Source organism: Phyllostomus hastatus, unplaced genomic scaffold (assembly GCF_019186645.2).
Source record: "Phyllostomus hastatus isolate PE091 unplaced genomic scaffold, TTU_PhHast_1.1 phas_contig_58, whole genome shotgun sequence".
Lineage (NCBI taxonomy): Eukaryota > Metazoa > Chordata > Mammalia > Chiroptera > Phyllostomidae > Phyllostomus > Phyllostomus hastatus.
In genome coordinates, this window is record NW_025333916.1 from 37,576,722 (window position 1) to 37,600,533 (window position 23,812).

A 23,812-nucleotide genomic window follows, 5' to 3' on the forward strand; every position below is an offset into this window, starting at 1 on the left:
ATTTGTGCTACATCAAAGCACAGTGTAGTTGGTCTGGATCTTAGCAGTGTTTTTCAAATTCCTGTGAGCAATGGGATGGACCTCCTCTGGTATGTATTGACTGAGTGCTTACTTCACACTGATTATTGAGAAACTAATCATACATTCAGCCCGCATGCCAGCTCTTTCAGGTTTCTAAGGAAGTCTAATCTCTGTTTTTCTCTTGGGCTTTAAGTCTGCCTTTCCCCAAACCCTTGGCTTCTCCCAGGGACAGCTTCCTTGCTCCACCTCCATACACAGTGCCATCAGAAGAGTAATAGTGCCTCCCAGAAAATCATGATGCAAATAACAAGAGTCAGATTTGCTCCTAGTGTTCTTTTCTGTACATGTTAGGCTGCAGAAATAGTCAGTCAATGGGAACCACAAATTGAGCACACACTTACACATAAGTACATCACCCTGTTGCCAGCAATAATCCACCCAGGCTCTCTCCCCCGACCCTGAGTCACTGGCCCGGCAGGACTCAGACCAGCCAAAAGAAAAGCTGGTGGCAGTGGCGGCTGAGATCACCACTCAGCAGCCAGTAGCTAGCTGATGCCTGGGCACTCTGACCCTTTCAACAGAGCTGGGGTGAATTTTCGTGATGGCTAAAGTAGAGGCGAGAGTTTTATTGAGTACGCCACAAAAGCAAAGGAGAACTTCTTTCTCACCTGCTGTGAACCTTCAAAGACTGGATGGAACACTGTAGTATGTTTCCTGCCTACCTTCCCACTGCAAAGAGGAAGCTTTGCCTGAGATCTGTAACAAGCTATTATATATAACTAAGCAGTCAGCAGTGGGAAGTAAGACATCTCAGAAACACCCTCATTATAAGTACATTTGACACCTGCTGTAAGGTGAAGGTCCTAGATCCAGGAGGAAATGTAAGGGAAATGATCAATCGACTCAATGTCTCTATTTGTATGTCTATGTCCCACCTCCCCACCCTCCTGTAACAACTGTGTGTCTGTGTGTTTTAACTGAATTCCTGGCACAAGGATGCATCCTAGCTGGTGCTTTTAGGGTGGGGAAGGGCCTGGCCTCTCCCTAACTAGAGAGTGGATCGGACTTTTGAAGCTTCAGCTCCTGATGGCAGATGCTACCTCCATATTCTATCTGGTGTCAAAGCACACCCTGACCTCAGGGGTATTCATATAATAAGCATGTTTTTATAATTGCAATTACTAACTTAGAGGGGGCACTCAGAGCAACTATCACCTTCATAGTGGTCTAGGGTGCCTAATTATCTGGGGAAGTAATGCATACTTATATACACACACACATATATTTGCATTTATCCAGAAAGTATCCAGCCAGCCATGTAATATAAAAAATAGAGACATTTACTGAAGAAAATACAAGATACAAGAAATACTGTATGTAGCATAATGACCCCTCAGTTACCTTCAAAGTAGACACCTTGGGACCTCGCACAGTTCTCCCAGTCTCCATCAGCTGCCCTGTAGTACTTTCCTGAATCTCATTGACGGTCTGCAATCTCTGCCCTTTCAAATGTGATTTTAGTTTAGGAAAAGCCAGAAGTCGCAGGGTAACAAATCTGGGCTGTAGTGGGGCTGAGTCACCTGAGTGATTCTATATTTCACCAAAAACCCCTGCACAAGACATGATGCATGAGCAGGCACACTGTCGGGTGATGAAGCTTCTAATCACCAGTTGCCCATAGGAGCAGTCTTCTGAATCATCCAAATAGTTCCCATGGAGGAATGTTCAAGTGTAACGCAAAATTTGATGCAGACTCATTGCTCTACTTGCTCATGCATTTTGAATGCGAGGGCCACACAGTACACATGCTCACTCAATAGCATCTGGCACCCTTACTGACTAGTACAGTGAAGTCATTGCATGCATGTGCATTCCAGTCCACTCTCCTTGGCTGCCAGGTTACATCAATGTCACGCAAACCATTCTCATTATACTAACAATGGTTGGACATCTTCTGGACAGACATATATATAATATATATTCATTATAATGCATAATGCCCATGAACCCCAGAAATCCAGGAAATCCATCATCATGTCTTGGCAAGCGTTTGGCCAGCAGGACTGAACAGGAGATGACTCATGAACTTCCCCAGCAACTTTTAGAGAATCTCAGTTTGTGGGGAGGCTTAGGCCCCAGAGGTTGGATTTTCCTCTCTCCAATGGGTGCAGATCTGTAAAGCCCAGCTTCACGAAGCCAAAATCCCAAGCAGCAAGAGCTTGTCTGGACACTATCTGTGTGTCACTTTGCTCACTACAGGTGAGCAGGTGCCCTGGAATCGCCTCCAAACATGAGGCTTTGGGGGAGCTCCCTCAGTCCTCTCAGTCCTACCATCTTGTCTTTAGAAGGTGATTTGAGAATCAAAAGCACAAACAGGATCCTCTGTAATTTGATAAACTCTCTGGTGGGGTGTCAGCAAAGAACAACAACCCTAAAGGTAGGCAGAAGCCATCTGCATGAAAAACCTGTAGCAGAGATAGAAAAGCAGAGTTTTTCCGTGCAGGGGCTGTGAAGCTGACTGCCTGGGTTTGTGTTCTCCCTCTGCTACCTCCTGCCTGTCCGATGGCACCGTTCCCCTGCTTCCGCATCCGGCATGATGATAGCAGAACCCACCCTGCAGGCTGTAGGGAGAAGTAGAAGTTGATGTGTGAAAAGCAGGTAGAACAGTGCATGGCGAGTAGAAAATGAAATAGAGGAGTGGTGGTTCCAGTAAAATATTCGAGCAACCCCCCCCCATCCAACAGCAGCAACACAGCCAATGGGTATAGGACGTGCACTCAGTGCAGCTCTTTAAAATACAAATGCGTGTATTTCAGAATTAAGTACAAAACTATTGGAAAACAATGTGGTTACCATCTCTTGCCTAAGACTGTACAGCAACAGAGAAAACAACCATATAATGCTTAGTTTTTCAAAGCATAACCAATGTTATGCTATTATGGAATAACAATAAATGGACATATAAGCATAAAGCAAGGTCTAGAGGGGGAAAATGCAAACACCAATATTTTAATAGCTTGGGATTGTAAAATTAGAGGAATTATTTTCTTTGCTTTAGAGTTGTGGAGTGTTGTGTGTTTAACAATGAAGAGTCAGGAGGGCCCTGTAAAGCTTCTGTGTTTAGGACAGTGACTGTGATGTGAGTGTTAACTCAGCTCTCGTGTGTCCCAGGCATGAACCACGGACCTGTGATAGCTGGTGTCATTGGAGCTCAGAAGCCGCAGTATGACATCTGGGGCAACACTGTGAATGTGGCCAGTAGGATGGACAGCACTGGAGTCCTGGACAAAATACAGGTAGCTCAGTCTGCACCGTCATCATGGGCCATGTCTGTCTGCTAGGGGGCCATGAATAACATAATAATTATTATTGTGCATATAATAATAAGTATATATAATGTAATATAATATACTAGTTATATTATATATGATAATAAATATTAACACAAAGGAAAGAACCTTGAAACTTATTTCAAATTTGAAAAAAACCTTGAAATGTACTTAAATCTTTTTATTGGGCAAATGTTTGTTTCTGCATTAACTGTTCACAATAATAAAAATTGTTACGGTGTGAAGGTCATGGCAGTTGAGAAAGTAAGTGATCACAACAGCCACCGTACAGTAGGTGGCCCAGGTGGGGGGGTTCAGGACTGGAGCCCTTCTCTCCCCTTCCTTCTCCCCGCCTGACACATTGGAAAGGGCTCTGCTAGGGAGAAGGGCTCTATGAGCAAAACCAGACCTAACCCCCAGCCCTCCTTTCCCTGGGGGCTGAAATGGGAGGAGGAAGGTAGGGGTTGCCAGGGGAGAGAGACGGAATTGAGGGTGATATGACATGCTGGTGCTAAACTGGACTAGGATGAGATTTGGAGATCTGGAAATGACTGAAAAGGTCTGGAAGCCACCCGAGGGAGAGAAAGGGAAGACCTGACAAATGAAAAGGGCTGAGTGCATGCAGTGTTTGGGCACCTGGCCAGACACGAAGAACAATGGAGGGACTAACTTCTCCCAATGAGAAGGATGTGTGTGCGTGTGTGTCTGTGTATGTGCTGAACTTTGTATCTGCCTTGCCCGCAAAAAGCAGTGCTTCCACTCCTCACCCAGCTATGTTGTCTTCAGCTAGATGAATTCCTGCCAAATGACAAGTGTGTGTGAAAATCACTGCACACAAATAAGGGGCTTCATCAGTTCTTAGACCTCTTCAGAGAATTGCATGAGTCTCAGTCTGTGTGCCTCAGCTTGGCCAAGGTCCTCAAATAACCTTGCTTGTTAAAAAATTGTAATAGAGACTTAGAGACCGGATAAAGCTCTGTGGAAGACCCCCGGCTCCAGGATCCCCAACGATGGGCTCATCACTAAACCTCTGCCCACCCATGGGCCTGTCATGCTGCTCCACCTCATTCCTCCAGGACGATTTTGTTGCTGTGGCCTTTTCTAAAGTGTACCTTTAGTTTCTATGTGGAATAGCACGAACATGACTTCTAAATGTCTACCTTCTTCCAGTCAGATTGCTAGCCACTAGGTGCTGGAAAGTAAGCAACATCCAAGAAGGGAAAGGAGAGAGAAGAAAGACAGTGATGGGGGAAAGAGAGGAAATATCCCAGCCTTCCCAGATGAATTGGCCAAATAGGGCTCCTCTGGCAGCCATCTGGAGTAGAGTCTCTGATGGTGGAGACAGCCTGGTTGCTCACCCTCAAAAGGAATGGACTCCTACCTTGGCAGCCTAATCTCACCATGCCCTGATGGCACCACAGTCTCTAGTGCTCTCTGCATGCTCATCACCAGCCACTCCCAGTACCCGGGGAGACTCCAGTGTCCTGCACCACCCAGGGGCTTCTGGTTGAGGAGAGAGGCATGCTCCTACCACAGATACGCCTTCCCACCTGTAGGCTAATCTATGTGCCCACCACACACCTAGAACATTCAGAAGAAGGTTGATCATTTTAATGTTTCACAACTCTGCAAGCGATCTGTCTTCAAACACTTGGGATAAGTATTAAAAGCCATTTAAGAGAAGCTGGTCAGGGAGAGCGCTCCCCTTGGAGGTCACAAATCCCCAGCAGGTCAATGTTGAAACGAGTTTGTCCTTGTGTGTGTCTCTAAGAGGATATCAGGCGTCACCAAACTGCATGTGATATAGTGCAGAGCAGCCACCCCGAGCCCCAGGGGAAAAAGAAGAGAGGCGGCTTCCACAAGCCTTTGTGCAGTCACTCCAGCCAGCAGCTGGCAGGTTTGCATCTGAGGGAGTTTCCTTCTCCTAAGGGTGTGGCTTACTCTACCTTCAGTAGCTTCTTATTTCCGCTTATGTGGGGGAAAAAAGGTAGTAAGATTCCAGGAAAAATAAAAATTGATGCAGAGACCATTAAAAGCTTCTCCTGGGCCTCAGGAACAGATTGTTTTTATTAAAGAGCATGAACTCCCATTGTGCTTTCCAGACTGGAATCCCAAGCAGCGTAGAAGCCCACTGGCACCCAGCCAGGCTTCCCCTGGACACGGGGGAGTCATCGCTGGTGGCAATGAGGTCAACAGCTACCTCCTCCCTGCGTCATGATAGTTCGTGGTTGGTGCTGCAAGTACCAGTGGGGTAGCTTGAGAACGCTGCTGGCGATACAAAGAACCAATAAATATGTGGACTCCAGAATTAACCTCCAGGGCTGCAGGACATGTGTTTGTTCTCTGTGTGGAAGGTCAGAAGGCAAACGCTCATGGGATTCTCTAATTCTAATTGCTCTTGAGAATGCTGATCATGAGAACGTATTTGTCATCTGAGTTTCTTGACTATGTACATGTTCTTTTGGTTCTTATTCAGAATCCAAAGTCTTTTCTGTGCTGCTGGCTTCATCCCCGAGCTATACTTGTCCTCCCTGGGGACTTGGCAAGGGAGTCTGTTGTAGGGTCCCAAGGACCCACATGTTGCCCCTGAGCTAGAAGCTGCCACTGGGTCACCTTGTGGTAAGACAGGGTGGTGCTTCTAACTCTTTCCCCCAGCCTGCCCTGGAGATCTTTGCAGGGACGCTTCAACCTTTCTTCTGGGAGGCCCGATGCTGTCCCGGCACCTTGCAAACACAGCTCTCCTACAGTTTTGATGTACTTCTGCCTCTGCCCCAGGACAGTCTGCCCTGAGCCCTCTCCAGCCACCAAGCCCAAGGAGGCTGGCTCATTGCCGCCACCGCTGTCCCCACCACTGCTGCATCCCCGACAGTGTCCCTGCTACAGACAAGATGGTATAATAGCATTGCTGTGTTGTCCACAAGCCTGCCTGCATGTGAGTGTCACCCACATGCTGTGTCGAGGTGGCTGGGGCCCCACAGGTGTCGAGTCCATTTCCTCCAATACAGTGGGGGGAAATCCCTCCTCCTCTTTTGCTTTTGTACATGGTTCCAAAGCCATAGCAGTGTTACCAGGGGTTTCTGAGAAAACAGCTCCCCCCCTCTCTCCTCAAAACCCAGGTATGTTCTGGGGGGCCTGGGTAGGGAACTGTGTTCTCCACAGGTGGGTCTTCCCTTACCTCAGAAGCTGCGATCTCATTCTTAGTCAAGGCTGTGCATACAGCCATTCTCTGCTTGAGAAAATATCTCTTGCAGGACAGCACTCAAGCAGCCAAACCCAGGCAGGCCTAGGTCTCCTTCGCCAGACGTGGGCCCCCAAGGGAGCACAGGACAGCCCCATGCTGAGACAGTGCATGGCCCTGTGGAGAGAGAAGTTTTTCTACCCAGGAGGCGTTGCTGCCATCTGACCCAGCAGGGCCTGAGCAAGACAGAAGGCTAGTCTTGTCGCTTTGACAAGCTTCAAGGGAGGGGCTCACTCCTTTTAGCATGTCATGTCCATCAGGGAAATGGGGAAACTCTGAAGGCCTGACTCGATGTCATGCCCTTGCTAAGGCCAATGCAAACTCCTCGTGTCTTTAGTTTGAGGTCATTGTATTCACATGCATACCCCAGACACTCATGGCCATTTGCAGGAGCTGACTGTGCATCTTCTCAGGGGGTCTCCTCTCAGTTTTATTAAAGTCTATTTTCAACACTTTTTTCCTGAAATGACATTCATGACAACTGGTGAACATCTTCTAAAATCCCACCAGTCCAGCATATTTGGATTTGCCTTTGTTTTCAGGTCTCTTGTATGTGCATACTTGATCCTCCCGTGGTGGAAATCAGAGCAGGTTCCAGGCTCAGTTTTCTTGAGGGGGCAAAATCGGTCAACATGATTCCGTCACCTCCTCCATGATATTGGTCATGATTGCATCAAAGTTTACTTAACCCCGAAGATTGCTTGAATGTTAGATGTTTCTAGTTTGTCCCTATCGCACCACTGAATTAAACATTGTCCTTAATTTCTTCTCCTCTTGGGTTGGTCTCTCCTACTGATTTCTTAGGAGTGGAATTAATGGATCAAAGAACACAATCATTTCTTGGTTCTCAATTCTTGCAGGCAAATGAACTTTCAAAAGGGTTAATATCCTATACTCTGGTTTCTTTTCAGATCATATAAATCTTTCGCCTTTTACAAAAGGGTTAATGTCCTCGCTAAACAGTTTTCCATGTGTCCGTGTGCTTCCAGGTCACGGAGGAGACGAGCCTTGTTCTGCAGACCCTGGGGTACACGTGCACGTGTCGGGGGATAATCAACGTGAAGGGAAAGGGGGACCTGAAGACGTACTTTGTGAACACAGAAATGTCAAGGTCCCTTTCCCAGAGCAACTTGGCTTCCTAAAGAGTCATCTTGATTTTGGCAAGAAGACTGTGTTTTTAGGAAGGTACGATGCACTTTCTGACTGCAACTTTTGTCCCTCGTTTTTGACGTGCGTGCGCTGTTCTGTCCTCTGGAGCCTATGCAGACTCGTTCCTGTGACCCGGCGGCATACCACCTGGTGTGCCGAGATCGCTCTGCCACTTGCACTGTGCTTACTCTGAAGGAAGAGGGAAAGGAGTGTGTGATATAGAAGAGAAAAGCATTCAAAGAACTAACTTGGATGATGGAGGTGAAACAAACAAAAATTCTTAAGGCAATAAAACTAGGGGGTGTATATTATCTTCTGGTGCATGTTCTTTTCTGGAAAATACGGTAGCTCGCCAGCCGCATCCGCTAGTCTGATATTAAACACACAGTACTTGTGACTAAGTTGATTCTGTCATCCCCCATGGGCTTTGACTGTATTCACCCATGCGTCTCATTGCCAGTGGCTGGCCACGGGCCCCAGCTGGGATTTGTGGCCCCGTCACCTTGCTCTGTTGTGTCCTCCCAGCAGCACATCGTCACCTGTCACCAGGATTAGTTCTCACAACCTAGGACCAGTTTTGTACCAAACGCGTCTGATGTTTTGATGCCATTGTCTTTTGTAAGGTTAATTCATTAAAAGTTTTATGTACTTTGGGTTATAGTGTCTTGTATTCTCTTCCCGCCCACCCTGACACACACACCCTTCTTCTCTCTCTGATTTGCTCCAGAATGGGGGTTTGTTTTTCACGTGTTCTCCCTGCTTCAGAAAGCATTCTCCAGAAGCTGAGGCTGGGATACCATTCAGATCAGGACGAGTTCTGTAATGCGGATCCTTGATTAGGCAGCTCCCTGGAGAGAAAGGAAACTTGCTGCTCCATGTGGCATGGAGTCTGCTTTTCATGTTGTCACTTCTGAAGAGCATTATCAGGGAAAATATTTTAGTACTAGAAAGATTCTCTACTAACAACAACACCGCTGTGTCCACACACTCTGGTCTACTCTACCATAATCCTGGAATGAGCTACCGGACACAGGCTGCCTAAAAGTCCTTCGGAACTGACTGTGTAAGTCAGCAGTCCCAGCAGCTGAACAAACCACAAGACGCTGCCAAGCTGCACGAGCTGCCTCTGATGTCCAAGGTGGCGTAGGAACGCACAGAACCTTGAAGATAGAAGACCTGGCAGATTCGGTTGTAGTAAATTCAACTCTAAAGTTCGGGGTTTATTCTTCACATAAAGAAGTCATACTCTGTGCCATGCTGTGCAGTCTAACGTTTAAAAGCAAGCCTGCACTTGCCAGCCTGGCTGGGCAAACCTGTGAGGGTAGAGGACCCCATGATCTATTAGGAAGCAGCCCATTCCTGGGAGCTGGGACTTGAAGCCTGAGCCCTCGGTTTGCTTGCTGACTCTGATGTGGTACTAGCTGTGTGACTTTGAACACATCTGTCGGTTTCTCTGAGCAGTATTTTCCCTGTGGGTAGTTCATGGCATCGGGCCTGGTTCAATGAGCTAACGACTGAGCCCGCCTGGCAGGTCCGGGGCTCACTCCTGCCAGCACGTTCACAACACAGACACGGCGGCCCTGCGGGGACCTGCGTTCACACGCAGTTACTCTGATACAAGCCGAGTGCTCAGGGAAACTAACAACTGGCCTTCATCGCCAGAGGAGGTGGCACTGCAGCATGACTTATGCAATTGTGTGCCTTAATCAGGGGTTTTTTGATTCTGTATTTGCAGCTCAGCCTTGGCCTTGATATGCCCAGCTCTCCAAAAAGGTGACTGAAAGAAGAAGAGCATAAGGGCGTGTCTCGTCACTAATCAAAATCTGGATCAGGCTGCCCCAGGGTTTCAGTGACTCCCATCTGGCCTTGTGAATCGCTGTGATGACGACCAGCAGCTGTACATTTTGGGTCTTCCTCCCTTAGAGCCTACAGCACCCGGCCCAGGGCACTGCATGTCACCTGCCCTTAGGGGACACCCACAGCTGGGTGACTCACCAACACTCTTACATGGGCTTCCTACCATGTGCTGAATGTGGTGAAAAGAACTCAAAGAAGAGCTGCTTTTCCCTAAAGCTGTATCCCCACTCTTAACAAACAACAGACTTAAAACAATCAGAGTGATTATCAGAGTCCACCTTGCAAAGGTCTGTGCATATGTGGGTCCCTCCAAGTGCGGTCTCTCACCAGCAGCATCAGTATCCCCTGGGAAGTCGTCAGAAATGCAGATGCTCAGGGCCCGACCCAGGCCTGCCAGGTCGGAAGTCCTGCAGTGGGGCCCCACACACTGCTGTGGTGTTTCAGATACTGGTTCTCCAGGTGAGTCTGATCCCCAGTCCAGCCTGAGAACACACTACGCTTTACAAACGGGTGCGGAGAGGTCCAGGGGTTTGCTCAAAGTGTCCCAGGTGACTGGTGACTAAGGGCAGGCTAGGATGGAAAACTGCCAGTTCCCTGAAATCTGTAAGTTGCTCCTGGTCCAAGTACCTTCATCTCTGACAACTACAAACCTTCTGTGAGCAAATCACGCGAACAAGAGGACTTGTAGTTCACTCTCCTCAGCCCATTGGCCGTGCGCCCCCAATAGAAGGTAAGAGTCTCCTCAAAGATCTCCTCAACCTCCCATCTAGCAGGAAGCTCTCACTCCTAAAACTGCCTAAGTCAGGTTCCCATAAAACTGCAGTGGGCCCTGACCGGTGTGGCTCAGTGGGTTGAGTGCCAGCCTGTGAACTGAAGCGTCACCGGTCAGAGCACAGGCCTGGGTTGTGGGCTGAGTCCCCAGTTGGGGGCGTGTGAGAGGCAGCCGATTGATGTTTCTCTCACACGTTGATATTTCTCTCCCTCTCTTTCTCTTTCCCTTCACCTATCTCTAAAAATGAATAAATAAACTACAGTGGTTTTAACACATCTGTTTGGAAATGTCTGCATTGTTGCAAATAACCCCTGTTATTCTCTTTCCTAAAGACAGCCTCCCTCTGCTTTCCAAGAAACATTGACTGGAGGTGGAAATGTGGTAACTAAGACAAAAAATGTTAACATGTTCCTTTTTGATAAGATGACTAATGGTCATTCATGGATTGGCTTGAAGTTGTGAGAGTCAAGCCAAGAGACATTTATGTCTATAAAACGTGAGATCTCTTGAAACCTTGTCCCATTCAAGTCTTCCTTTTTAAAAGTCGTAGAAATTTAAGGGAGTAGGAGCTGACTTAATTTAACTGAAAGTAATTTAATTTGCCATTTATTTATGGCAGTTACTTTCAGATGAAGTCATTTCTTGGAGACACCTTGTCTTTTGTGGTAATCAAAATGGAAGAAAGAGTGATTTTAAAAAATTTCCATAACCCTAACTTTATATATTTTTTATTATGTTATTATAAATATGGTTTAATGTACCCAAAGGCATTCCAAATAAACTTCTGCTATTTGTTTTGAAAAAATAAATAAAAGGCACCTATACAGTGAAAAAATTTCAAAAGAATAAAGAAATATTTAGGAATTACTCGGCCTTGAAATTACCAGCAATTTAGTCTCATGTGTCTTTAGGGAATCGAGATAATAAAACTAGCAATAGAGGAATCAACACTGAAATTAACTAGATCACCTGCCCATTAACTGCTAAACTGTGGGAAATTTAATCACAATAGGTGAGGGATCATTTCCTCCAAGGGACCCATTCATTAAAAATACAGCTAATATCTTAATACTTGAACAAGTTCCAAATTATCTGCAACACAAACATTTCCCACTGAGGTGTAGAAGCAGCTGCTTCCACAAAGAAAGCTGTTCAAAGCGACCATCATTGCCCCTGCAGTGCTGTACTCTGACCAGCTGCATGGCTCACTGATTCCCACACCAGTCCCTCAAGCTTTGGAACCCTCACTCTGCCCACGAGCCGATGCGGGCTCCAAGAGGTGAAATCATTCCCCGTATATCCCACAGCTAGAAAATGTGGAGCCATAATTGTACTAAGTCTGTTGAACACTACAGTCCAGTCTCTCCCTGTGGCCCATGATGACTTCTCCCCTGAGGAGTGACTTGGACATTGCTGGCCAATGAGGCCACCCAACCGTTCTAGAACTTTTGACCTCAATTTTGCAAAACTCTGTTCTTGGTGGCTCACACCTCTGGGGGAAAGTGTAGAATTTGACTGTGCCAAAAGGCAATTTCATCATATCTCCTCTTGGGGAAAGGGCAACGTAAGGATCAGGAAGTAGTGGTTTCTGAAACTATTAAGAAAAGTAACTGCACAGTGAGCAGCCTCCCTCAGGGGCACTTGTGAACAGCATGGGAAAGATGAACGCAACCACTATGGAGTGAACGAAGTTTTCATTTTATTCAGCTGCTCATAAAGTTTTCATTTTACTCAGGTGTGACTGTTCAGAAAAGCAACTGCACACTGCTCCCATGAGCACCTCCCTCAGGAACACTTGTGAACAGCATGGGGAAAATTAAGCCAACTGCTATCAAGTGAGAACAAAGTTTTCATTTTATTCAGGTGCTCACAGTCTCCAGCATCATTTCCTCTGAAATAGTTTCACGTGAAAACTGCCACACACTAGATGAGCCTCCTAAGTATTACAGGTGTTTGGCCAGGTTCTTCACCAAGGCAGCCTGGGGGAGGGAGGCTACTGTACCATCCTTCCCACTGTCAAGGCCGGCTCTTCAAGTCCGTGAAAGGGAAATAAAGCCTGTGTGCCAGCCCTCGGTGAACTTCCCTTGCCTTGCCAGCACACCCTTCAGGCCACAGGAAGGGCGTCAGGCTGGAGAAATGTGCCCAAAGCCCGGCTCCTTGATGCTAGGGATGTCATTCTTCCTGTAGAAGTCGGCCTTCACGTGGTTGGCGCGGCCGTGGTCCTGGTTCAGAGGCTCCACAGGCTGGTGGATGCGGCGGCCATAGACAGAGGACATCAGCACTCCGACCGGCCTCTCCCACTCCTATGGGGTATCAGAACACTCAGGTGGGTACACACGTCCGCTTCATCAGCATGGCTCACCCATCCCTTGCCTGGGATCGGAAGCAGATTCTGCCCGAGTCACCTACACACCTGCAGCATATCTCAGCCTGGGATTCTTGTGGGCTACTCCACATTGATGCCAGGGAGACCTCTTAACTATGTCAGACCCTGCCCCTCTGCCCACAGCCTTCTGGAGTCCTCAAGTCCTTCAGAGGAAAGGCAAAGATCTTGCACTGGGCTCCAGGTTCCCTGTGACTTCAAATCAAGCCCATGATCCTTCCCCTCCCTTCTCTCCACCCTGTTTCTGCCTGCCTTTCTTTTCTATCTTTTCCCAACTTCTTTCTTTTCCCAGCTGCACATCACCCTAGTGACTCCCTCATCTTGCCCAGCACCCCCTGCCTCCCCAAACCCTTCCTCATCCCCCAGCCCCTTGCCTGTGTGGTTTCATCCCTGAAGCCCACTGTCCCTAAAAGAACTATCACAGCCTGGACTCAGAAGTTAAACAAAACCATATTTTATCTGTTAAAGGACTTCTTAGTTTTGCTTCCATTAAATTGTTAAATTCTATAGAACGCAACGACAGTCTTCAAAAACAGAGCAACATGACAGAACAGAGTGAGCTGTGACAGTAGCATACTCTTAGCTTCTGGTCACAGGAAAATAGAAGAGAGCAGTGCAAAGGAGAGGCACAGACCCAGATTAAATAAATGCACACACACAGTTCATCTATTGATGGCTATTAACATCTTTAGTATTACCTCCTCGTTAACATGAAGTCCCAGGCTTTTGGCATGTTCTCTGTCATCTCGGTGCAGTTTCTGATTATATCCTGATGTCTTCTTAAAAACACAGTCATAGAGGGAAATGATCCCTGTCTTAGAATAGCAAGAGAAAAAAATACTGTCGGTTTATTCTTGGGCCGAGCCACGGACACATCACGAAGCTCAGAAGCCATCTCTCCCCACGAGGGAGACATAGAGTGTGCCCATTGCACTGAGGGGTGCTAGGAAAGGTCACCCCACACGCAGAACCAGTGGGCAGAGCAGGGAGGCCGGGCCCTGCCAGTCACTGGGGGTTGCTGAGAGGCAGCGGGGCAGGGACATCTCCAAGGGCACTTGTCCCACACGTGTTACAGTCCCTCCTTCACAGGCATGCTCCTCTCACTCAAACTCCAGCAAACCTTAAAATAATAACACACTCAATGTGTTTTCTCCTTAAATCTTCTTCTTCTTGTATTTCTCAAATTTCCAACAATGAGCTTGTGCTGCTTTGAAAAATAAATACTACCTGAATACTAGGACAATCTAACCTAAGAGAAGTTATTCTTTAAGTGACTAGCCAATAGGCAATCTGTCTACATGCAAATCCCTCCCTAAAGAGAAGGAAATATTTTCTTCAATCATATGTAGTAGCTAAAACAATTGTAACTCATATACATATATGAATATATGCTTGCTATATGTTATATATGTCCATATCTACAATATACACATACACTTCCAACATATGTATATAATACACACTGCTCTGATGTGCAGTCTTGTTAACTGTAGTATCTCCAGCTTTTCCTACCAACTTTTTCTCCATACAAAAATAAATCCACCTTATTTGGTAACTAATAAAAAGAAAAGAAACCCATGTGTTAGCTGACATTTCATCTTCACCTCCTAAGTAATTTATGTTCCTCCAACCTAATGCCAGCTGCCTCAAATCCTCCAGCTACAAACCCAGACACATCATATCACTGGCATTTGGGGTCCCAAGGGGGGGGATCTCTGGGGTCCTGGGCTTTTATTATGCCCAGGACCTCCTCCCAACCTTGGAAACTCTCCTCCTCCCAGGCACATAACTGGGGTAAGAGAACAAACAGAGACCCAAGTCCTTTATTTTCTCCTCCCTTTCAGACTACTTTAAATATCAGTGAACTCCCACTGTACATTTAAACCAGTTCAATTCTGTGAGGAAGAGGAAAACAAGAGAAAGGAAATTAATCCATGGTTCTATGGTCATTGGGCAGAGGCAACACTAGGTGCTAACCAAATACATTTTTTCCTCTAGAACAGAAGACAACACAATCAGTCTGGGGCCAAGGGACCAGCCCTGGCCAGGGGGTGTAGGTGAAACTGATGAACACCACCTCCTTTCTACAAGAAAACCTTCTGCAGTCCTCCATGTGTTCTCCCATTGCTCATTGAGTAGCAAATTCAGAGGATCCAGTAAAAGGCTGCAAAGCCCCAAAGATTCTCAGGCTTGGCAACAGTGGAGCTACTACAAAGGGGAAGCCTGGTTCCCCCAGTCACTGCATGAAGGAGCACCACCAGAGGAGAAACAAACGTGTTGGCTTACATGTGAGAAACACACTTTCACGACGTTATGTCCATATGCTCACGGCCAGCGGTATGCTTGTGTTAACTACCCGCCTGCTGGAGAAAGGGGACCTGGAAGTCTTTTTTGATTTCTGTGGTGTAAATGCTCCCAATCATGGCCAACTTTAGGCTTCCTATGAAATGTGGAGACCTCAGAAGAGGTACCAAAAATCACCTCTCTGTTGTCATGATGAGCAGGTTCCAACACACCGCTGGTTAGGACTTGGGGTTCAGGGTTTATTTGCTTCCGTGGCATGATAGCCCACCACTCCTTTACTGCCCAATGCAGTAATTAGCCTACGAATGGGCTGCACTCATTTCCTCTCCCAGGGGCCATTGCACTGTTACCCCTTTTCATCTGGAGGCTTTCCGGTACTCTCTGCCTGTCTAGAGCTATGCGACCTACTTTTAAAACTGAAAGTTCTCAGTGTGATTCAAAGCGTTACCTCTGCTTCTTAAGGGCCTCATTATACTTCTGATAAATCCAGCACTTCTTGGTAGCCTAGCAGTGTATGAAGCTTGATGCGGATATTTCCATTAATTTTTAAATCATTCAAAATTCTGTATCTGAAAAAGACTGTAGTTCGTCAAGGACATAATGTTCGCTTTTTTAAAAAGACAGTACGCAACTCTTCCCTTTGATTTGTCTGTGGCAAAGATTCTGTTCCCTCTCTGCTGCTCTGAGATCACAAGTTTGGGACATTTTTATGACTTTTCCAGTCATCTGGATATTTTATCAATTTCATGAGAACCATATTGCCGGCAGTCTTGGTAAGGCCTCCGTTTTACTAAGTCCATCCGTCATGGGCAGTGACTGCCCGAAGGCGAGCACTGAAACAGGCTGACTTCACGTTCGAGCGGGAGCAAACGAACTCCTCCCGTGGACCTTGTGTCTGCTGCATCCCGGGGCTGTGCTCTGAGTTGGAGTCCTTGCCAAGAGGAGACTTCGTGATGCTGGAGCCAGTTTTCCTCCCTCTTCTATTACTAACAGCCCCACACTTGCCCCCTACCGCCGCACGTCACACCACAGGAAGAATGGGCCATCCAAGGGGGCTGACACTCAAATCTAATCTTACATTTTCCTCTTGGTCAACTATATTGGGGAAAATACTGGGTTTTTTTTCTTGTTGCACTCCTTAAAAGGGGATGATTTTGAAAAAAAAAGTCTAAGATATATTATTAAATGAGAAGAGCAAATTGTGAACATATAGGAGGGCAGACCCCCCAAAAAACAGAATTTATTTATACAAAATTGTGTATTTATTCTTACATGTTTAAACTTGAGTCACCTTCAAAGTAGCCTTCATTTGATGCAATACACTTATTGAGATGTTTTTTCCCTCGCTGCTCAGAACAGTTTTTGAACTCATCAATTTTGATGACTTTCAAGTGCTTCTATTTTTGTTTCACCTCTTCCATGTCAGCAAAATGTTTCTCTTCAAGGACTTTTTTCACCCAGGGAAACAAAAAAAAGTTGCTCAAGGTGAGATCTGGTGAATAGGGAGGGTGGGGCATGGCGGTCATGCTGTTTTTCGGTGAAAAACTGCTGAACACTCAGCGCGGTGTGGGCAGATGTGCTAGTAAATCACCCACTGTAAAATGGGCAAACATGTCAAAAGAGTCTTAAGAAAAAATTCGCTGAAGCTGAACACAGCCTCTTACAGCAACATCAGCTGGTGCACTGACACAGGTGGGTTCCTAGAACACTCACCTAGCCGGGGAGTCCTGTTGCACAAGGGGCCTGCCCTCCAGAAAATAGCTCCAGGTTTGGGGAGGTCCCTTAGTATTTACTGTACATAGTTTTGTGATCTTCCATGTGTGGAACATGTTCTCATAAAACAAAGTTAGACACATATCACCACATTCATATACACACAATGGCAGCATGTGTACCACATGCACACACGGGTGGTTATGACGGGCAGGAACACTTATTCCCCACTCCTGGTGTTTCCTGGCATGAGGAAGGACTTTCCCCAGAAGGATACACAAGGCCCGTTTCCTCACTTCTTCCTAGGATCTACCTGTCCAGGAGGAAGACATTCAACCCTACTCCCCCCGGCCTTAACCTGGTTACTAAACAGTGAAAACACAGCTAACCCAGATGTGAGGGAAACACCGCAGTCAACACCCAATTTTGACCCTGACAGGAGCAAGGCCAAAGGTGACCACACAGCAGGTAATTCATGAGGAGACCTTTATTTAGTCTAAAAGGGTAATCCTGTAAATCAGTGACTTGTCTCCTTGCTTTAAAATGTTTGAATATCAAGCAGGGGTGGGTGAGGCAGGGGGTGGGGTGGGGAAAATGGAGACAACTGTACTTGGAAAACAATAAAAAAATACTGAGTCATTTCAGGAAAAAATAATAAAATGTTTGCATATCATTTACTCATCCCTTATTCATTCATGCAGCTGGTATTTATAAAGCACCAACTGTGAGACAGGCACTGTTTGCTTTGCTGAGGGTAAAAATAATCCCTGCCCCTGTGAGTTTGTATTTTATGGGGAAAAAAACAACCACAAGATAACTAAGTAAAATATTTAATAGAATAGATACTAATAGGTGCAAAGGGGGAAAAAGGAAAAAAGTGTATGTTGGGGCAGTTATGATTTCATTTCCTAGTGTGCATTTTGATTGGAAGCCATGTGGGTGCACGAATCTGCAGGACACCAGGGGAAAACTTTCCCAGATTTTCACAGGTAAAACAGCAACAGAAATGCAGCTCACCTGTCCTCCACGCCCCTAGAAGTGGCCAAGTGTGTGTGGCAGATGAGCTTGGTGCCTAAGGGGGAAGAGGCGCCACACAGAAGGGGCTAGAGGGAGCTCTTTTTGCACACCCCCTGTGCACTGGACACTGGCACAGCCCTCCAGAGACTCCCTTTTGCACCTCTGGACAGTCAACATGCATCATTATATTAACAAAGTGCTTGGCTGCATTTGGGAAGGGAAATTCAGTCATCAGAAGGGGAAAGAAACTGTTAGCCCCTAGCCCCTATGTCCCCACCACATACCTAGAAGTTGGCTAATCCCACCAAAGTTAAATTGGGGCTTTCTAAGCAAAGTTGCACTCAAAACAGAACTATCCACAATTCACCTTAGCATGAGGGAAAGCATATTCTAAAACCACTCCAGGATTTTTTTAATATAGCTTTTAGACCGAGAAATTTAATCAAACCCTTCATAAAAGGCCATTCTCCTCTGACTTAGCTTTTCCATTTCAGGAGCAGAAATGTTGCACAAGGCAGAAAAAAAAAAGTAATTTAAGAACACCATTGAACTGAATTTGCTTTGCTGCCTCTGGAACATTTTATAGGAAAAGCCCGTACAGCTAGAGCCCCTTAGGGAGCAGGACAGGGGTTGATGGCATCGTAGTTGGCAGCCTGAGATGACAAATACATGTGCTGCATCGATAGAGCTGTACCTGTGGGCTCCCTCTGCCAGAGGGGACTAGAAACCACCAGACTGACACTCAGATTACCTGCCTCACTGCGTTAATCTCAGACTGTGGGTGAGGGTGGGGATAAGACACTGGCCCTGGAACCAACCTCAATGAAAGAAAACTCTAATAACCACTAAGAAAAACAAACAGTAATGTTCTACATACACTGGGCTTACCATATGCTACTCTATACCATTGATTAAATTTGTTCTCCTAAGAACTCTATGCACTTGGTACTGTTTCCTAGATGGGCAAAGTGAGACAAAGGGTTTGTGACTTGGGCATTCCACACAGCTAGTAACATGAAGTGAATATTTCTACCCAGACTCCTTGACTACGCTACTGATGTACCACTAAGTGTATTACATGCTACTTGACTTAAGAGTTTATTCTGCAATGATTTTGCTCAACTTTGAGTGGGGCTTGGAATTATTTACAATTTTAGAGGCAGCTGAGTACTCCACAAATCTGTGACAGAGTTCACCCTCTTTAGTCCAAATGATCTCAAGCTCAGAGAACCGTTTCTGGAGTCCTGCAGCTGATTAAGTGCCAGTTCAGATAATCTCCAAGAGGATTTTACTTGGGTGTTAGTATTTCTGTTGCATCATTTTCTTCACATGTCATGAAAGGCCTCAGGACTCGAATTTGCCTGTGCCCCTGCTATCAAAACTGCACTGAAGTTTTTTCCTTAAAATCTTCTTTGGATTACTTTGTTCTAAGATCCACTCCAAGCTTCCAGAGGCAGTAATGCATCAAAGCAGGGGTTAGCAAACGTTTTCTGAAAAGGGCCAGATATTTTAGGCTTTCAGGTCACATGGTCTCTGCTGAAGCTACTCGACTCTGTGTGGCAGCCATAGACAGTACTGAACCAATGGGCTTATGCCTCTGTTCTAATAAAACTTTATTAAAACAGGCGGCAGGCCATATTTGACTCAGAGGTCTTCGTGTGCTGACCCCTGCACTAAAGGGCACACTTCTCGACCCTTCCTAATGTCCTTCAAAATACAGAGCCCAGGTCACCTAAAACCTCAGGTATCTTACTGCCCATTAGTTGATTCTGCCCCAGAAAGGAGGAGCCACATATCAGAGCGGTGAAGTTAGGAAAAATAAACTAGACCTGCCAGACTTAACTCCACCCCTTTTCTCTTGGTAGTGTCTGGTCCACAGGGGGTGGGGGTTCTTCTTGGCCTTTTCTGGAGTCCATAGCCACGGTGGGCGGGTGGGTGAAGCTGCCCAATCCTAAGCTTCGTGTCCCCAAACCCATCTGCACAAAGTTCCTAATCGTATCCTGCAATGTGGCTTTTATCTTTGATGATAAATATGTACCTTGGCCCCCATCTGCTTAGTCTTTTATCTTATTTCCCAATAGCCTCAAGGTGGTAATTAAAAAGACTTCTCAAAGATACACATAAAGTGATGTATTATAAATCTCTTTAAGCCAAAATTCATTTTCTCTCAATAAAACAACGTAGACCAACTTAAAACATCAAGACTCCTTGCTCTTTGGCTGCCTCTCTCATGCTGTACATTAATGCTATGCATGAATCATGAATTAACTGACAATGATATAAGTTTTGCATGCCTAAAAAGTAAAATTCATTTGACAAATAAAATTATTTACAGGTAGAAATTCTTTTGAGACATATTGCTCATAGGAGGGAAGAAAATGAGGTCCACAATGATGATGTGGTTAGGAATTATTGTTCTCCTGTGTCAGTACCTGGTGGCTATTCAGGCCCAGGAGAGTCAGTAAACAGGGCTGCAAGGACAGAGGTATGCACGTGTCTTCCTTCTTGTCTTGTCCTTGTGTCCTTCCACGCTGCTCAAAGCCAAGCAGAGAGGTGCTAACAGACACAAGTGATCCTCCTGGCTGAAGTTTATGTGTTAATTTGCTCAGGCTTCCAAAACCAAACACATAGACTGGGGCGGCTTAACATCAGAAATGTATCGTGTCACAGTTCTGGAGGCCAGATCTCTGAGATGAAGGTGTTGGCAGAGTTGGTTCCCTCTGAAGCTGTGAGGGTGAATCTGTTCCATGCCTCCTCCCACATAGAAGGCTGTCTTCTCCCCATCTATCACATGATCTTCCCTCCACGCATCTCTGTGTGCCCAGATTTCCCCCGTTTTATAGGGACAAAGTCCTACTGGATTAGGCCTGTCCTACTGACCTCGCTTTAATCTGATTGCCTCTCTCCAAATAAGGTCATATTCTGAGGTTCTGGGGATTAGGACTTTAACAAGAATTTTAGGAGGACACAATTCAGCTCATAAAAATCATCTAACCTAGAAACTATCGGTTCTCTTTGTAAGGCTCAGCTCCTAATAATGTGAGTTGAGTCTCTTACATTTCACTCCAGGCAAGTACCCACACGTGTGCCATTCTGATCCGAAGGGTGATTCTTTTGTGCTGCATGGATTGTGAGTGGGAAGGAGCCAAAGGAAGAAGATTTTGTGGGCACACATTGTACACACGGAGGGAAAGCCCTCCTTCCTCCCAGGCATTGTGTAACGCTCTCTGGGCCACCCATTATCGCTGCAGGATGAGTCTTCAATCAATGTCTTTTTAATAATGATGCTCTTGCACCTGAGCTGCACGACCCTGGAGACATTTAGGAAAAACAGCCGGAAGAAAGTAATAGATGACCCCCGACAAGTTCTGATTTGTTTACATTTCTTTGGCTTCTCTTCCTGCTTTAGCCGCACGGTGGCCCCCAGGCTCTTCCCCTAGCACGCACGGGCCTGATGGGACCAGGCCTGACTCTGAAGAGCTCCCCCAGCCTGGCTCTCCCTGCAGGCAGACGGCAGTTGAACTCTGCCTCCTTGTCTTCGGTTTGCGGATGGGTTTCCGTGCCCCAGACCCGCAGGGCAGTCCTTGCGGGAGGACTTTCAGGCATTGGCTGTTCCCTGGCTACCTCGGGCCTTAGGCAGACAGCCCCCAGAGAGCGCCCCCGCCCGCTGCACAGCCTGGCGACGGGGGACCCTCCTCCTGATTCTGGGCAGAGGGTCACCTGGCTGTTGCCGGTGGTGGCCTGGTGGTGGTGGTATTAGAAGCCCAGTGGCCCTCCGTTTTTCCCTGAAGAGGAATCAACTGTAACTCACCTCAGATGGCCCTAACCCCCTGCTGAAAAACCCCACTCCTACTCCGCGCGCCCTGTTCCCCAACCCCTGTCCTAGCTGAACAGAACCTACCAAGGGCTCCACCTCTGCCCACCCTCTCTGGGCAGTGGGGGATCTACTTTGGTGACCTTGGGGGCCCTACGCTGGGTCAGCCCAATACGGGCCCCGCCTCTCCTGTGCAGACCCGCCCCCAAAGTCCTCCCGCAGAAACAGGGCACTGCCCCCAGGCCTCCTCCCTGGCAGAGTGGCCAGGTCCCTGCTCCCTCTGGTCCGGCCCTGATCTCCCTTCTCCCGACACCCTCCCGGGTCCCCACGTTGCAGCCTCCGACGGCGCACCTTGCCCTGGCGGTAGTAGTAGCTGTGCTCCTTAGGATCCTGGCGTCGTGGTGGGACGTAGCCGAAGGCAGACTGCGCCGAAATGGGCAGCGCACGGGGCTTGCACCGCAGCGTGTCCGCGGTGATCTCCTCCTCGTCGTCTTCGTCGGACATGCCGGGGCGTCCAGAGCCCCTGTGGCGGTCGCACTAGGTCCTGCCCGCTGGAAGCCCAGTCCCTGGCTGCCAGCAACCGGCTGCCCTGCGCCCGCTAGGCTGTCGCCTGGCAACCGCGCCCCCCGCGAAGCCAGGTTGGGCCCAGGGGCGGGGCGCACCAGAGGCCAGTTATTCCCCCTTCCCCTCCCTTCCCGCCTCTACCGGCCTCAACTCCTATCCTTACTTGGGTGCGTGTCTGTGTACCGAGCCACAGCTGCTAAAAGCAGCTGCGTCGGAGTCCTGGGTGAGACAGGCCGGTGCGATCAGCACTTTCCAGCCTGCCTACCTGATCCCACGCAGAACGGGTCCGTTCACTCAGACCAGTCGTTGAGTAGCTGATGACCGCACTAAGTAAGTGCTGGCGCTGGAGATAAAGCCGTGAACCATGCAGGTCCACGTGGAGCTTAGAGATTAGTGTAAGACAGGGAATAAATGTGAAAAAAGACAAGTAACTTAGAAAGCCAGTTCAAGTCTAGAGAGCAGCACCGCCCAACAGAAACATTGTGAGAGCCATACAGGTAATTGAGAACTTCCTGTTAACCACACTAAGAAGGTAAAAATACGCAGGTAAAAGTGAATTGTAATAATATATTTATTTAACTCAATAGGTTCAAAACATCATTTCAACATGTGGTTCTATCCACATGTCACGTGCAAGGTGGCCACATTTGGCTTTGGCCAGGGCAGGTGTAAAGCTTCCATGAAGTAAATCAGTGTGATTTAACAAAATCTGGCAAAAGTGAGCTGCTAAGGGTGCGAGCCCTAGCAACCCTCTGTGAACGTAGTTATTGTATAAAACAGCCTGTCTTGTGTATCCAATGAATTTAAAGGGCATTAAGAACTCAGGGTTATGAATGATGCTCCTGCAAGCCCAGATAACCTACCTGCCCTGGTTTCCAAATCTCCTATCAGTGCTGATTTTCAGGGAGAATAATAGCACGACCCTGGCTCCTGGAAGAAGGGAACCACTGCCTGTACGCCAAACCTCGTTAACCACATCGTGGCCATGGGCAGTGGTCCATGTTGGGATTACACACATCTTCAGTTTATTGCAGATGCCTCCTTCCTGGCAAAAGGGCATGATGAATGTTGTCAGATTATCTAGAAAGGGATCTAGAAAGGGACCTTATCAGGTCATCAGGTTTTTCCTGTAGGCTGGCTTGTTCAGTTGATGGAGTCCTTATGGTTAATTCCTTTAAGCTTCAAACTTATGAATCAAGACATATAAAGGTAATTAAATTGTGGGTTTGTTCACCTTGTTGATTTTGGAATACAAATGAATTTGATTTTAAGTGGTGCCTGAAATAAAAACTCCCCAATGCTGACAAATTTAGCAATGGGCACCACCACCCTACAGGCACCAGGACTCCTTAGAGGGGCCAACCCAGGTTGGGGACAGGAAATGATGAGATGAGTCTGGGACGTCCTGTTCTGCCAAGACATTTTTAAAAACTTATTTGATGAGGTCTAAAGGACAAAGAGACCCACCTGAAGGGTATCACATTTAACCATAAAAAAGATAGTGGTAATGGATTGAAGCATATCAAATATATAAAATTTCATGAGTCCAAAAATAGTCTAAGGAAAAAAAAATTGACCAGAGCACCGACCAACTCTTTATTCTTAAAATTAATGCAAGAAAAGAAACATTTATCTTGTTTCCTTCTGTATA

The 23,812-nt window shown here is 46.9% G+C and overlaps 2 protein-coding genes across 2 annotated transcripts in view; one reads left to right on the top strand and one right to left on the bottom strand.

Moving 5' to 3' along the window:
- The window catches only part of ADCY2 (adenylate cyclase 2), a 350,931-nt gene extending 342,577 nt beyond the window's left edge, over positions 1-8,354 (top strand). The window contains exons 24-25 of the mRNA XM_045848376.1: positions 3,193-3,317; positions 7,578-8,354. Of these exons, the coding sequence (XP_045704332.1) occupies positions 3,193-3,317; positions 7,578-7,730 (278 nt within the window). The 3' untranslated portion in view covers positions 7,731-8,354. The remainder of the gene's footprint in view (positions 1-3,192; positions 3,318-7,577) is intronic.
- A 3,701-nt stretch (positions 8,355-12,055) lies between these two features.
- Positions 12,056-22,179, bottom strand: CUNH5orf49 (chromosome unknown C5orf49 homolog). Its single transcript, XM_045848241.1, has 3 exons — positions 21,949-22,179; positions 13,448-13,564; positions 12,056-12,669 (listed from the first exon to the last, which is right to left on the bottom strand). The coding sequence occupies exons 1-3, from the start codon at positions 22,099-22,101 to the stop codon at positions 12,490-12,492; spliced, it is 450 nt and encodes a 149-aa protein (XP_045704197.1). The 5' UTR covers positions 22,102-22,179; the 3' UTR covers positions 12,056-12,489.
- Positions 22,180-23,812: the final 1,633 nt, after the last annotated feature.